At 40.8% G+C, this 16613-nt stretch overlaps 1 protein-coding gene across 6 annotated transcripts in view; it reads left to right on the top strand.

Moving 5' to 3' along the window:
• The window catches only part of LOC109874824 (5'-AMP-activated protein kinase subunit gamma-2), a 38892-nt gene extending 23647 nt beyond the window's left edge, over positions 1 to 15245 (top strand). For 4 of the 6 annotated variants that reach the window (XM_020466831.2, XM_020466832.2, XM_020466833.2 and 1 more), the window contains 13 exons: positions 3770 to 3987; positions 5974 to 6034; positions 6840 to 6946; positions 7927 to 8008; positions 8642 to 8700; positions 8815 to 8860; positions 8944 to 8998; positions 9127 to 9253; positions 11626 to 11791; positions 11905 to 11942; positions 12060 to 12206; positions 12523 to 12616; positions 13412 to 15245. In XM_020466831.2, coding sequence (XP_020322420.1) covers positions 3770 to 3987; positions 5974 to 6034; positions 6840 to 6946; positions 7927 to 8008; positions 8642 to 8700; positions 8815 to 8860; positions 8944 to 8998; positions 9127 to 9253; positions 11626 to 11791; positions 11905 to 11942; positions 12060 to 12206; positions 12523 to 12616; positions 13412 to 13443 — 1232 coding nt within the window. In that variant the 3' untranslated portion in view covers positions 13444 to 15245. Of the gene's footprint in view, positions 1 to 3769; positions 3988 to 5973; positions 6035 to 6839; positions 6947 to 7926; positions 8009 to 8641; positions 8701 to 8814; positions 8861 to 8943; positions 8999 to 9126; positions 9254 to 11625; positions 11792 to 11904; positions 11943 to 12059; positions 12207 to 12522; positions 12721 to 13411 lie in introns of all 6 variants that reach the window. The other 2 variants (XR_004206264.1, XR_004206265.1) reach the window with 1 other exon arrangement.
• The last annotated feature ends 1368 nt before the right edge of the window (positions 15246 to 16613 follow it).

Raw genomic sequence — 16613 nt, forward strand, 5'->3', positions numbered from 1 at the left:
TCTAACAGCTAGTCTAACTGTGTGAAGCCATATAGTGCCATATAGTGCTATGTTTATTTGGTCTGGTCCCATACTGTATGTATGTTCTGTTGCCAAGTCTTCTATGGTTACACATTTTGTCATGGGGTGCAAATAACATTTTTGTGGTTTTGAAGCACATTTTCATGCAATTCTATACATTTTACCATGTATAATGTGTATTCATGTGATATTTGAGTGACTAAAAAATTCCAACAATGTCTATGGGCTAAAAAACCTGAATAAAAAAAATGTTAGCTGACATGGGCTAGTTGATCTGGACATTTCTGACAAGTTATAAATAGCTCTCTAAGGTAAGTAATGGCTGACATGACAAGAGGAACTGATGATGCACTACCTCATTTCAAAATTGCACCTTGTGCTTTCTACTACTTTCAAGAGTAATTTTTTAAGCCAGACTGAATTCCTTTAAATCATTTTTTTAAAAGTTTGTGAACCACTGCTTTAGACTAGGCTGGGTTTAGACTAGGCTGGGTTTAGACTAGGCTGGGTTTAGACTAGGCTGGGTTTAGACTAGGCTGGGTTTAGACTAGGCTGGGTTTAGACTAGGCTGGGTTTAGACTAGGCTGGGTTTAGACTAGCCTAATGTTGAAGCCAAACTGCATTGAGACACATGCCTTTCTCTTAACACCTAATGGAAAGAACACTGGCCAATATGACTCCGTCACCATCGTGGTTTACCATTGCCCTTTACACACACAGCATTTGTGTTTTCCAAATGTAGTGAGAGTAATTTGAAATGTTGATTTTTAGATGTTAGTTTACCATCTGAGAGGCCCGTCTGTAACGTCCAAGGGCCTATGCTGGTCAATGGACTAGAGATTGACGAACACTGATCTAGATTATTCTAATATCTTCAATATCCCATGTGGTGTATTCCCCCTCCCCTACCTGTGTGTTTGGGTGAGGAGGGCCTCCCTCCCTGCTGTCCCCTGTGTTATATTCTCCTGTGGAATGTGCCACAACAGCATGGCTAAAATAAGACACCAACACGACTGAGAGGGGGCTGGTATTAGCCAGCTAAATGTCAGATAGTGGAGATGGCTGGACTGTGAAGACATGTTTTTGTTTGACATGACGAATGCCCTTGCAGATTTATCCTCTTCAATCAAGTTGACCTTTCTTTAGTTTAGATGGTATATCAGTTTACTATTTACTTTTGATGGGTTGAATGTTACTGGCATTTAGTATTCGGTCCCTTCTTTATTTGACAGTTGTATTTGCATCTATGTAGAGGGAGAAGCCAGTGTGTGCGCTGTGTGATTCGCTCTTAAGTCTCTAAGCAGCCATTTTATTGATAACTGTTTATTTATGTTATGGAACCGTGGAAGTGGTTGGTTTGTCAGATCAAAGATTTACTCTAACATTTTACATTTGATTTGTTTATTTCCAAAATGCTTTATCCACCGATGTTTCACACTTGTGTTTTTTTCATCAGGAATAAATGCTTTATGTATGTGTAAAATATCACTGTCTTCAGATTTTTTTTATTCATATATTTTAGATATGTATTACGTTTCGTTTTGTTGCAAAACACTATCCATTGTTTAGCTGGAATGGAATGGTCGGTTCCTGTATAATATTTAACTTAGAATTATAATACATCACAAATCTAGCCTTGTGCTATAATATGCCACATTTGATTGTAGTGAAGCTTGCAACCTCAGAGGTGTTTTGAAACTAAATGTGACTGTCTCTCTGGATGAAACCATCTAGTGATAGGTTAAACCAATGACTGTATATATGAATGGACAATGCCATTGATCACGTGACACCATTCATTCATTTGTGAAGACTCAACAGCGCATTGAAGCCAAATTTAGTTGTTTAAGTTGGGGTCTCATGGAGACAAAACATACGCAGTTTGAGCTACTCTTTAGAGTGACCGTTGCAAGCTCTGCGCTGCCACCTCTCATTTAATAACTTGAATTGAAGACCGACCGGGGTACTGCAGGCTACCATTAGTAACTAAATGATCTACTTCTGTGTGCGTTTTAAAAATAGATATTTTCTTCAAGGACATGCATTTAGTATATTACTAGCAGTTATTTGTACCGTGATTGTTTTAAAAACGGTTTTTATTTATACTAAGATTGACCATGAATATCGCCATTTTCCCATTCATTATAATGGGGGATCCTGTTTTCTGCTAACAATGCCTGTAGTACCACAGTTGGCCTTGAACTTATGTGGCTTCAATGAGAGGAGCAGTCGTTCTCCCCTGGGTTAAACACGTCTGTCATTTAATAACCCATTCCACGATTAGATGTGGAAAAAACACATCTCTTAAGTTCTTTAAACCAAAAAAGCTAATTACCAACATTTCTGAAAAGGGGGATATATATATATATATATATATATATATATATATATATATAGCATTTTGGAATTCAATCAATTAAACTCCATTTGGGTTCAAGTGATCAATAATCACCTCAGCTGTTATGATAGTGTGCCTTTTTATAAGGCATTCATGGCTTGTGCCTATAGGTGATTGTTTGTTAGATTTGTGATTGGTGGCTTGAATGTCAAAGTGAAGCATTGCTGATAAGCTACTGGAGGTGAGCAGAGCCCATGAGAGTCCCATGGTGGAGTGGATGAAATGTGAACCAGGCTGTACACATCACCCACGTCACTGGAAGTATGGCCTTAGAAATATGTCAGCACAGCAGGGTGGGCCTGGAGCCGTGTGGGTGTTGTATGTCAACCCGCACCCTGTGCTGGGTCGTGACTGCTGAGGGGCATGTAAGGGTGTCATGTGACTGAGCGACGGCCTCGACCTGACATAGACACTGCCAGAGCAGGAGCCTCCCAGCCTCTCGGGCAGCTGTCCAATATAGGATGCTCAGGCTAGATGATATATCACTACTACTACTGTATTATACTGTAGATTAGATATCTGTTCTTTAGGCTGCGCAATGGTGTAGTGGTAGTAGTACATGAAGCTCGATAGGGTGGGAGGATAACTATATTCCACTCTACTGCAAGAATGTTAGTTTTCTACACATTCATTTGATTGATTTGTTTGAAATCTGAACCAGGTTTGGATTCATTTTTTAGGTATTTGAAGATGTTCTCTGATACTGTTTGGTTGTCCAACCCGTTCCTGACAACCTACATACGGTACAGCCAAATGAGTCTACTGTATTGTCATAAGACTCACAAGCTTTGCTTACACTGCACTGTGAATATGATCCACTGAAATCAGTTGATTGCTGTGCTTTAGGACAGGACGGGTTGATATTTTCTTGGCAGGTTTCCAGGCCCTGGCAGTGCTTAACCATGCTCTGCTAATGATACATGAGGATACGTAATGATGTTGAAATCAATATTCTTCTGAAAAGCTAAATCTATTGGGGACCCACTCCACTATTACAGTATTATGTGACAAGCACATACTCTATTGCAATGGAATATCCCAATTAGAAAGGCCACTTTTAAAAATATTTTAGTTTTTCCTTTATTTAACCAGTTGAGGCCAGTTGAGAACAAGTTCTCATTTACAACTGCAACCTGGCCAAGATAAAGCAAAGCAGTGCGACACAACACAGTTACACATGGAATAAACAAATGTACAGTCAATAACACAATAGAAATTGAGTTGAGATCACCTGTGAACATAGCAACCGCACTACAGGAGATTTCTAGGGGAACTATGTATACATGACAGGCCTGTGTGGATCAGTGCTAACTGTCAATCGTTCTCTGGTCCTTTGTCTTTCCTCCCCAGTCTCCGGCCTCTCGTCTTCCCCCAGCACCCCCAGCCTGCACATGCTGTTCCCTAAGGAGGTTCACCAGAGTGCCCCAGAGCGCCTGGAACGCTCCCTCTCATCACCCCCACCAGACACCGGACAGCGCCTCAGCCTGCCGTCCTCTGCCAAGCCCCCCATGTCCTCCTCCTCTCCGATACCCTACGCTTTCCCACTGCCCCAAGCTACCTCACAGCCAGTGAGTGATACCTCCTTACTTCCTACTACACCAACCTCTGGGTTACTGTGTTTGTTAGTGGCAGTGATAATTGACAGTATTGAAGCAATATTTCAGGGTTGCCAAAGAAATGTGGTTTAAGGGGGAATGCTGATGTGAGTCTCCTAGACCTATACAGTGGTAAAATCTATAAATGACTGGAATTAAGTGATTGTTTCAGCAAAGACTCTTTGTTCAGCTCTAACGTTCAGCTCAGCAGAGTTCAATACTAGCCTAATCAAGATGTTCAGATAGTCAGTGTTTGAACTGATATGTCTGTTATGTTCCCCTCTCCTGTTGGACAGAGACCTTGATTTGATTGATGTAGTATCTTGTTAAAACTAATAATTCAAGTAACTGTGTGTCTGTCTATTTGAGCTCTAGAATTCTATCTACCCTGGCAGTGTAAGTCAATATTTCATCACCATCACCATTTTTGTTGTTGCTTATTACACCCAAGGCATCATGATTACAGCCATAAGTCTCTCCCTCGCTCTCTCGCACTCTTTTGCTCTCTGTCTTGGTCTCTCTCTTTTATTTATTTATTTCCATCCACACACACCAGGCTCTTACCCAAATCAAAGGAATGTCTCTGCTAAATCCAATCTGGAACTGTTTTAATGAAACAGCCCTCCATCTCAGATTTACAGCCCCATGTTTATATAGAGCACATTCCCTTCCCTGTGGCAGTGCAGCAGCAGTAGAGTGGGATGGGATTCATGCTGATCGCCGGTTAGACAGGCTAGATTTATGACAGTGCAGTAGTGGTTTTGGCTGGAGAATAGCTGTGTCACCATGAGGTATGGGGTGGCTGGGGGGTTGGTTAGGTATCCCAGGCGTGAGCTATCAGGGCGGTTTCTTCTACTGCAGTGGGTTGTCAGTGCACTGGTAGGGTCTAATCAAGGGGCTAGGGGAGACTACTAATACAAAATGATGGTTTTGAATCCTCATATGCTACAAAGAGCACAATATGATTTGGCTCATAGAACGTGCCATGATGATGAAGTGCTTTGTAGCATAGGGAAAGAGGCAAATTAACTGCACACTGACTTATTTTGTTATTGGATCATTTTGCTGCAGTACACAACCTCTGCACCATGTCTTAGTCATTGTGCAGTAGCCTACTTCATCCCTTGCTATTATTATTGTAAATAATTGTCAATGTAAATAACTATGCATTGTGCAAATTGTTGCATTTTAATGTCCTGCAAAACAGTTATGGGCATAGAAAATGATAAGGAATCCTTGGCTTCTCGCTGCTAGGCAACATAAGGGATTTCCTAATATGGTGAAGAGCCTTGGTCGTTCTGCATGGAGGGTGTGTCTCTAGAGCGTGATCATAATAATAAATGAAACCTTAACGATTTCCGTTTTCGTTCACAATACACACAATGCGCAGAAAAATATCTACTTGAGACGATACACTGCTTTTTAAATTAAAGTATTATTTTGTTTATTTATCCGGACATGTTGCACACTCTGTTTATTTGTGTTGCACACTCCTCTGTTTTGGTCAGTAGTATGATCCTACTGTAGGCAACGGCTTTATTGACTGCAGCAAAATAGATTTAGGAATGTTCCACTACTACAGTTAAGGGGCGTGTAGTCTAATAATAATGTGCCATTAAAGTTACTGGCAGGCAGAGCTCCCGATATGAATTGCCCACATACAGTAGAAACTTGGACAAGGGCACTTGAATGAGTTGCGTGCAGTGCCTATTGTGCGTATCAAACGGGGCTTGCTTTTCTTTTTGTTGGTTATGCGTAAGGACATTTTAGTCTCAGTCTCTCAAGATGTATGATTTTGTCATGGTGGAACGTGCCAGCAGTTATTGAATCTACATAGTTTTTTCGTCCACACTTTGGCAAACGGCGAGCTGTTGTGCGCCTGCAGCGCGCGACTGCTCTGATTTTGGTGTGCCAGATTTGGAGCGCGTTCTTGACCCCCTCTGCCTCTTATTCTTACAGAATTTCTACGGTTTATTCGAAGGCATGCTGGAGAAACTTGACCTAAACGATGATGGTGTTGGTAAGTAAGTGCGTTTTACTGCATTAATAACCTACATTTTTATTTTATTTGATTGTGTTGTCTATAGCCTTTTATTTGACGTTTTTGCAATTTTATTTGGATATAGTTCAAGACCAGGCTCAATGGTACCGATTGCTTCTTTGTGAAGTGCTGGTGTGAATTGTAATGTGAATATTAGTTACATTTAAATATATATGAATATATTTGAGTCATTTAGCAGAATCTCTGGATAACTTAAAGTAGTGAGTGCATACCTTTTAATACCTTTTCCTACTGGTCCCTCATGGGAATCGAACCACAACCCTGGCGCTGCAAGCCCATGCTCTACCAACTGAGCCACATGGGACCAGTTACAAGCTATTGAACACCTGTCGCTACATATCATCAAATAATTCAGATTTGTTTTGATCATAACCCAATAATTGCCTGATGATAGCACCAGTAGGGGTGCTGAACCCCCCCCCCCCCCCCCCCAAAAAAAAAAAAACCTGCATATGTAGTGCCCTGGGCCTTTACTAGTCTGTATTAGTTGACCAATATAGCTATCTGTAGTGTGCCTTGTTGGTGAATAGCACTCCCATCCTCAAACATATTCCTGCGGCTATGGATAGCGCAAAGCCTCATGCAGGGGAATCAAACTCAACACACGGGTGCACTTTGTTAGAATAAGGAATCCCCCCCCCCCCCCCCCCCCCCAGCCCCAGACGTGACTTCATTGGTTCAGTATACAGTATGATGACTAGTGAAATTATTTGATGCACTGTATACACAGTGTGAATATATATTTTTCTACCCATCTTTCCAGCTGCTGAACCAGACAGAGATATTTACATGCGCTTTATGAAGTCCCACTGCTGCTATGACATCGTTCCCACCAGCTCCAAGCTGGTCGTGTTCGACACGGGCCTACAGGTAATCCCTGCTCACAAGATGATGTATACGTAACTTTGAGAAGCACTAACTAACTATGACCTAAACTGATATTGTCAAACTTATCTGACAGGGTGTGTCCACTGAGGAACATTCTTATGGGTATTGAAGTGCATCCTTGGTCTAAAGGCATTGAAAATTGCATGGTTAATGTTCCATGAGGAGAGCATTACTATTGACTCATAAAAGGTTAAACAGTAATCATAAGGAAGAACAGAAACACTGATGTTTAGGAGCTCAGCCTCCAAATCCATTAACCGCATGGTTCCAGTTTCCTTATATGAAACCCATGGTTCCAGTTTCCTTATATGAAACCCATGGTTCCAGTTTCCTTATATGAAACCCATGGTTCCAGTTTCCTTATATGAAACCCATGGTTCCAGTTTCCTTATATGAAACCCATGGTTCCAGTTTCCTTATATGAAACCCATGGTTCCAGTTTCCTTATATGAAACCCATGGTTCCAGTTTCCTTATATGAAACCCATGGTTCCAGTTTCCTTATATGAAACCCATGGTTCCAGTTTCCTTATATGAAACCCATGGTTCCAGTTTCCTTATATGAAACCCATGGTTCCAGTTTCCTTATATGAAACCCATGGTTCCAGTTTCCTTATATGAAACCCATGGTTCCAGTTTCCTTATATGAAACCCATGGTTCCAGTTTCCTTATATGAAACCCATGGTTCCAGTTTCCTTATATGAAACCCATGGTTCCAGTTTCCTTATATGAAACCCATGGTTCCAGTTTCCTTATATGAAACCCATGGTTCCAGTTTCCTTATATGAAACCCATGGTTCCAGTTTCCTTATATGAAACCCATGGTTCCAGTTTCCTTATATGAAACCCATCAAACCAGAACGTTTTATTGTTTTATTTAGGATTTACACTAAACATTTTACAAGATGTGGAATACCATTCAATATATTTTTTTGTTCTCGGATTATGATCCCTTTTTACAGGTGAAGAAGGCGTTCTTTGCCTTAGTGGCCAATGGGGTGCGTGCTGCCCCACTATGGGATTCAGAGAGGCAGTGTTTTGTGGGTAAGGTACACCCTTCGTGTAGTATGATTTTCCCATGATGTTATGCAAAGATGCACTGAGTTTGAAGGTAGGCATTGAAATACATGCACAGGTACACCTCCAGTTGACTCAAATGATGTCAATTAGCCTATCAGAAGCTTCTAAAGCCATGACCTCATGTTCTGGAATTTTCCAAGCTGTTTATAGGCACAGTCAATTTAGTGTATGTAAACTTCTGACTCACTGGAATTGTGATACAGTGAATTATTATTGAAATAATCTGTCTGTAAACAATTGTTGGAAAAACATGCACAAAGTAGATGTCCTAACTGACTTGCCAAAACTATAGTTTGTCAACAAGAAATTAGTGGTTGAAAAGCAAGTTTTAATGACTCCAACATAAGTGTATGTAAACTTCCGACTTCAAATGTACATGCTGGTAGATAACAATTATCTCCAGATTAAGTACAACATTTGTCATGTTTCTTAAATAAATAAAAAATAAAAAAGATTTGTTGAGATTACTTGTAATAGCCATGGCCAGTGGAGCATGGTTTGTTGGCTAGAGGTCAGTTGGCAATCTAATGCTTTATGATGGCTCTATGACAACTGTTAGTCATTCTATTATCTATAGGCATGCATTTCTCATTTCAGGAATGTTGACAATCACAGACTTCATCATCATACTACACAGATACTACAAGTCACCGTTGGTAAGTTTGAGTGGACAAACCGATTTTAGCAAAATATTTGTTTACCATGAAAATTCCTATGTTGGATTTCTGTAGTTTATTCTTTAGATGTCAATATAGTTTTATTGTTTATAGGTGCAAATATATGAGTTGGAAGATCATAAGCTTGAGACATGGAGAGGTATGTAACAAGCTTTGGTTTAAATGATGACATTAAATGACATGTACAGAACATTTAACTCACATTGTTTTGTCTCTCCACAGAAGTATATTTGCAAGAGACATTCAAGCCTTTAGTGAACATATCACCCGAATCAAGGTACGTTCTCATAACATAACAAAGGTTATTATACAGGTAAGAGTGTGTGTATCTGTCTTGAATATACGTGGATGTGAAGAAAATTCCACAATTGTCTTTTCATTTGCGCTTTATGTCTGTCTTTGCAGCATATTTGATGCAGTCTATTCCCTCATTAAAAACAAGATCCACCGGCTGCCTGTCATCGACCCTGTGACGGGGAACCCACTTTACATCCTCACACACAAGAGGATCCTCAAGTTCCTACAGCTCTTTGTAAGTCTAAAACCATGGGCTCTATTTTCGGATGGCGTTAAGGCGGCGCTACTGTCAAACGCACTGGCGTTTCCCAGCCCCAACGCCAGGTTCGGAAATTTACCTAACATCAGCACACTTCCGCACAGATGGGAGGGGTGGAAATATTTGAGGCGTTTCCTTAAAAACATGATCCAAAGTGCTAATTTCAGGCAGCACTGATAGGGATATTTAAGACCAACTAAAATCTGGTTTTAGCGGTAACACAGTTAGTTATGGTTTGAATTTTGACAGTGAAAACACAGCCTATCCAGCTGTGATGCACACTGCCCATAGGCGCATGAAACGAGATGCGATTTGCTGACTGTATACTTCGTATTTAGAAACATAAAGCAGTAATGTTTTTTTCCCCATTTTGTTTTATTTGATTAAAAACCAATCATAGCCTCCCCTCCAGTCAATGAAGTCTGTTTTGTTTTGTCCTGCTCAATGTGATCAAGTAGGCTAGTCAAGAAGTGTTTGGGTCGTCATGAGACTGCTTGGAAATAAATCTTAAATCACCAAAGCTTTAATCAATATATCAATTTTGAAAGGAGCAAAACAGTGAGCATATCAAGAAGGTGATTAAACAGCATGATCATTACACAGGTGCACCTTGTTCTGGGGACAATAAAAGGCCACTAAAATGTGCAAATTTGTCACATAACACAATGCCACAGATTTCTCAAGTTTTGAGGGAACTGGCAATTGGCATACTGACTGCAGGAATGTCCACCAGCGCTATTGCCAGATATTTTAGAGAATTTGGCTGTACGTCCAACCGGCCTCACAACCGCAGACCACGTGTATGGCGTTGTGGGCGAGCGGAATGCTGATGTCAACGTTGTGAACAGAGTGCCCCATGGTAGCAGTGGGGTTATGGTATGGGCAGGCATAAGCTACATACAATGAACACAATTGCATTTTATCATTGGCAATTTGAATGCACAGAGTTACCATGACGACATCCTGAGGCCCATTGTCGTGCCATTCATCCCCTGCCATCACCTCATGTTTCAGCATGATAATACATGGTCCCATGTCGCAAGGATCTGTACACAATTCCTGGAACATGTCTAAAGTTCTTCCATAGCTTGCATACTCACCAGACATGTCACCCATTCAGCATGTTTGGGATGCTCTGGATCGACATGCACGACAGCGTGTTCCAGTTCCCGCCAATATTCAGCAACTTTGCACACCATTGAAGAGGAGTGGGACAACCTTCCACAGGCCACAATCAACAGCCTGATCAACTCTATGTGAAGGAGATGTGTTGAGGCAAATGCATGAGGCAATGATGGTCACACCAGATACTGACTGGTTTTCTGATCCACGCCCATACCTTTTTTAAAGGTATCTGTGACCATCAGATGCATACTTGTATTCACAGTTATGTGTAATCCATAGATTAGGCTCTAATGAATTTATTTCAATTGACTGATTTCCTTATATGAACTGTAACTCAGTAAAATCTTTGAAATTGTTGCATGTCGCGTTTATATATTTTTGTTCGGTGTGTATATATATAATATTATAAGCAGTATAAAGATGAGTGGACATTCTCTATATTGGGTCTTTGTCCAGCTACTTGTGCACCAGAGGCATGGAATAGTCTACAATCCACGCCTCATCTAGATATGTTAGTGCCACTGAATTCATTAAAAATATTGATGGGAGACTCTGTTATGGAGGAGTGTAAATGCTTTTTTTAGGCTGGACCATGTTGTTTTGTATTGTTGTATGTTTTAATTATATAATGTATTGATTGTTGCTGCCTTCTTGGTCGGGTCCACCTTGAAAAAGAGGCTCTGGGTCTCAACAGGCTTTTCCTGGTTAAATAAAGGTTAAATAAAAAAATAACTTTTGAAAAGCTTGGATGTGCATAAAACCCTCCAGTTATGGCGTCTGTAAGTGTATTTAGACATGGCCGATTTAAAACAAGTTGTTTCATTTTGTTTACAATTTGATTTGAATTATTCACTCTCTTTAGGCCTTATCAATCATTTAATTTGGTATTGCTTATTGACTACATTTGGCATGTCCATCCTCCGCCATTAGGCAATTTACAGTAGGCCTAGCCCCTATATCAGTGTGAATGATATGTATATATTTCCACATTGAAGCCATGCAATTACTTAGAACAAGGTGGACTGAAAACGGGTTCAAGTTAACATATTTATAATAGATGGGACAGGTCTACATGTTGTTCGCTTGTTTCTGTAAACTGTTTAACAAACTATTACGGACTAACATTGGAATTGGAGTTGATTCCAAGGCAATAAAGTGATCCTCTCTTGTGTTCCAGTCATAGATACATCGATAGGTGTTATATTTGATCTTATGTGTTCCAGGTGCGTGAGATGCCCAAGCCGGCTTTTATGAAGCAGACTCTCGGAGAGCTGGGCATCGGCACCTACAAGAACATAGCCTTCATCCACCCTGACACACCCATCATCAAGGCCCTGCAGATCTTCGTAGAGAGGAGGGTGTCTGCCCTGCCTGTTGTGGACGTATCTGGTACGTGTTACTGTAAAACACTTTGTGACAACTGTTGTTAAAATATACTTTAAAGGTACATTTGACTGATTGAGATTCAGCTCAACACTGGTTATGTTTCAATCTCATCACAGGGAAAGTGGTGGATATTTACTCCAAATTTGATGTCATAGTAAGTTATGATTTTCAAAATACAGCTTGGTAATCCTGTTACTTCCCCCTCAAAAGATATATTGTGTGAATGTTTTCCTTTTAAAAAGCCATGAGTGTCTGTGTATCATGTGTATAGAACCTGGCAGCAGAGAAGACTTACAATAACCTGGACATCACAGTGACCCAGGCTCTGAGGCATCGCTGCCAGTACTTTGAGGGGGTCATGCAATGCCACAAGCTGGACACACTGGAGACCATTGTGGACAAGATTGTCAAAGCAGAGGTGTGTTCAAACACATACATACAACACAACAATAACACGTAAACTCAACAGAGACACAAAATGCTCACTGTCCCTAGGTATCACATCCGGCCGTGATTGAGAGTCCCATAGGGCGGCGCACAATTGTCCCAGCGCCGTCCGGGATTTGGCAGGAGTAGGCCATCATTGTAAATAAGAATTTGTTCTTAACTGACTTGCATAGTTAAAGGTTAAAAAAAAGTGTTTTTAAATAAACAATTTCTCTCCTTTTCTCTTTCAACTGTGTGTGTGTCTCTTTGTACGCGTGTCCCTATATATGTGTGTGTGTGTGTGCCAGGTCCACCGGCTGGTAGTGGTGGATGATCGCTCGGCCATCGAGGGCATCATCTCCCTGTCTGACATTCTGCAGGCCCTGGTGCTCAGCCCAGCAGGTATAGATGCTCAGCATTCCTAACCCCCTCCTAATACGACTCTTGGACCCTGAGCTCCCTCCCCGCCTTGCCCTGTCCTGCCCTGCCTCGCCCTCCTCACACAGGTAGGACACAAACACACACTCAGGCATTTGCTGGTTGGCTCCCACATGCGGATGGCATGGGCTTGATGCCAGGCTGCCTGTGCCCTTGAGCCATCCTGTATGCCAGCTCGTGACAGTTTGGTGTGGGCTTGGCTGTGTGTCTGTGTCCTGACTCAGGACCATGTCCTTTCCTCTCGTGCTACCCTCAGATTCTAATAGAATGTTAATGTCAACGTCTTACTTGACATTATGCTTGGTAGCCTTTCTTTGTTGTCTTGGTATTTAGTCTATCTGCTTATAGTTTTGAATAATGAAGAAGAATGATGTAACATAAAGAATGTAGAATAATGTAAGATAATGAGTTTGCATGTTTGTTTTTTGGAAGGAAATGCCTTTGCTGGTGCAGTCATAATGCATTTAGAAATTGCATTTTGAATTGGCTGGTGCATCAGTTCCCAGATTTGAAAACTGCAGTGAGCAGACTCATCAACTCCGATGTGAGCGTGAAAGAAACATGAAGCATCTTGCACAACGATCTCCCTGATGCAAATAAGCCTACTATTGTTTATGTTGGACATGAACCTAGTCCTAGATCTGTCGCTATAGCCAACACCTATGGTCATTATAATGCCAGCACAAACAGATCTGGGACCAGCCTAGTGGGATGTATTCTTGTGTCCTTACTTCACTTGTCTATTCTTCCCTCCCCTAGATGCCTGCAGAGAGGAGGGCCTCCTGGAGTGAGACGGGGGGGCTACTGCTGCTGGAATCACAGAGGCTGTCCTACAATATATAACTTGTATTTTACAGGTAGCTGCCAAGATAAAGGAAACACTTGAGTACGTTAGGGATACAAAGTCTATTGAAAGCAGGTGCTTCTAAACAGGTGTGGTTCCTGAGTTAATTAAGCAGTTGACATCCCATCATGCTTAGGGTCATGTATAAAAATGCACAGTTGCCCGTTATTTTCTTACCGTGGCTAAAATAAGAGATCTCAGTGACTTTGAGAGAGTGGTCTCAAAGGAGCATAGGGGGTTTAAAGTGTGTGTGTGTCTCCAGTGACCAGATGTCAACCCAATTGAACACTTATGGGAGATTCTGGAGTGGCGCCTGAGACAGTGCTTTCCACAACCATTAACAAAACACCAAATGATGGAATTTCTCTTGGAAAAATCCCTTCTATATAATTCCAGACACTTGAAGTGTGCATTGAAGCTATTCTGGCGGCTCGTGTTGGCCCAATGCCCTATTAATATATTGGTGTTTCCTTTATTTGGACAGTTACCTTTACGTCCAGAGCCCTTCATATTGATGCACTAGACTTTGAAACCAAAGGGCTGGGCTGGATTGGACTGCTACTGGGGGGTAAATGGCTTTAATACTGGAGGACCAGCATCTCTCTGTCTGAATGGAACTGGACTTGATTCACTGTGGGGATGAGACAGTCTGAACTGTGGTTATGTATGTATATGAGGGCTATATACGTTTTGGTGTTTGTCTCAGTATCATGCTGCTCTGTCGTGTTAACAGTGCCTAGTCACTGGATAGTTTCAAACCTTCAATGAACAAGTAGATTGACAGATATTGCCAAGGCATCTTACTTGATGATACACACAAGCATGTGTCTAAGTTCCCCACGGGAAATAATAACCTGTTTGTATCGGTGGAGCTGGAATGTACTGGACCACTAAAAGTGATGGTTGAGTAAATAACGTCAGTCTATGTTCTATGCTGTCAAACACAGACCATTTAGACAATATAATTGCATTCTTCATTTTAGTATCAAATGTGGCCATATTATAGCATGTTCTATGATAAGCCACATGTTGCTATAATGAGTTGTTGTCCACACCCCTTTTAGGGGCTATATGCAGTCTCTCTGTCCAATCCTTAGTCACAGTGCCTTTTGCTTGCCCTGCCCCTGACCATGGAAGCAAACGCCATTCTCTAACCATAATACATCAAAACGAAGTGTTCTTGAAGAATAAGCAAGATCTTGTCAAAAATGTGTTCTCATTTAACCTGAAGGAGAAATTGTAGGTGTTCATGCTTTATCTGGTTATGATTGGAGGAGTTTTGTTTGTATATGAGTAACATGCTGTGAAGAGAGACAGAACAGGAAAAAGGCTTTATTTTTGGGATATATATATATATATTTTGTATTCATTCTCGATGACACTTGGGTTGAGATTTAGAGCCATTTATTTTGTCCGCTTTATGTACTTGAGCCATGGATCACTTCCATCTCTAACATCTATAAAGCAAAATGGTGGATTCTGAACGGCTCTTGACCAGACTCCTGTGCTGTGGCCAGAGAATACACCTCTGACAACTGATCTCTATTGTTTCACTGTAAATAGGAACGTTTTCAGGAAATGTGCCAGAGAAAGCTTTATTTTTATGTAACTTTAAAGAAATCATGTTAAAATAACTGCAGTTTTAATATTATTTTTGTAAATATATTGTGGCAAAATGAGCCAATATAAATAAACCTACTTTGTATTCAGAACAAGATGTCCATGTGCAAAGCATGACACACGACACTACAACAGTTGTGAATGTTCTTTACTTTTCTATTTTTCTGCATGCAGCAATGACACTGAATGTATTTTTATGTTATGTGTTTATTGAATTTTATTTTTGACTGTAGATTTGCACCACCATATTTAACTGTTTTGCAATCCAAATTAAACCTGTTTGGGTAAATCAATTAGCTTATTATGATAATCCTGAATGCGGCAGGTTGCCTAGTGGTTAGAGCGTTAAGCCAGTAACCGAAAGGTTGCTAGCTTCTATCCCCAAGCTGACAAGGTAAAAATCGGGTTGTCCTGCCCCTGAACAACGCAGTTAACCCACTGTTCCTAGGCGGTCATTGTAAATACGAATTTGTTCTTAACTGACTTGCCCAGTTAAATAAATAAAAATGTAATTGATGTAATCTTTTTATGACTGCCATGCACATGAATTATTTACCTTCATACAGTATAACACATGTTTATGCACTTCTCTAATAGACCTTACTTGACAGACATGGCTAAAAGACTTTTGATGATAATCATTATTGTGACATTCGATGTCTGAACCCTGCCACCTACTGGTTAAGAGCTGCACTGCAGGCATATCCGCAGCTATTTTAAGATTGGCCATCACGTGGAGTCCTGAGAGTACTCGAATTTAGATAGCAGGTTAAGTAAATTTAGTCTGAGGCTCAGAGCATACCAACAGAAGTTTCTCCCTCTCCTCTTTTAAAGTTCCATGCTAGAAACTATTGGAGTGCTCCTATGACATTGAAATTGTTTACACATTAGGGAGTTGCATCTATAATTAGAATATTTCAAGGAAATAAAATGTCATCAAGCCACACACATACCAGCAAACATCTCCCTCCAAAGCTGTTCTACATCAGCTTTCAAGTAAAGGGTAGAGATCCTCAGAAAACACTATTGACCTTCCCGAGACCATTCCAAGGATTTCTGAACACCAGCCACAAGGTGACAGTCTAATACAAGCGGTATTTGTCACTAACCACCATGTGATTGTATGATATATAGACAGACTGTGAAGGTTAGTAGAATGTCATTTCATAGCACTCATAGCATTCACCAACAAAATCATATTTATTTATAGACATGATATATTCCATATATTCACAGGCAAGATAAACAAGCAGGAGGCTGTCAGTCTGTATGTGGGGTATGAATGGCACTAATCTCAATGGATCTGGATCTACTGCAAAGGTAAAAACTAGTATTTTTCTAGATACTGGTCTTGGATCAGCAGTGAGGATGAAATCTCCCAACACCTTGTAGCCCTAAAGCAGGAGGACTTATTGGCTTGCTGGCCTCTGTCTGATCTGACTGCTTATCTATCTATCTCTCTCACACACACACACACACACACACTGGACGTTCCCT

This window comes from Oncorhynchus kisutch, linkage group LG30 (assembly GCF_002021735.2).
Source record: "Oncorhynchus kisutch isolate 150728-3 linkage group LG30, Okis_V2, whole genome shotgun sequence".
Taxonomy (NCBI): domain Eukaryota; kingdom Metazoa; phylum Chordata; class Actinopteri; order Salmoniformes; family Salmonidae; genus Oncorhynchus; species Oncorhynchus kisutch.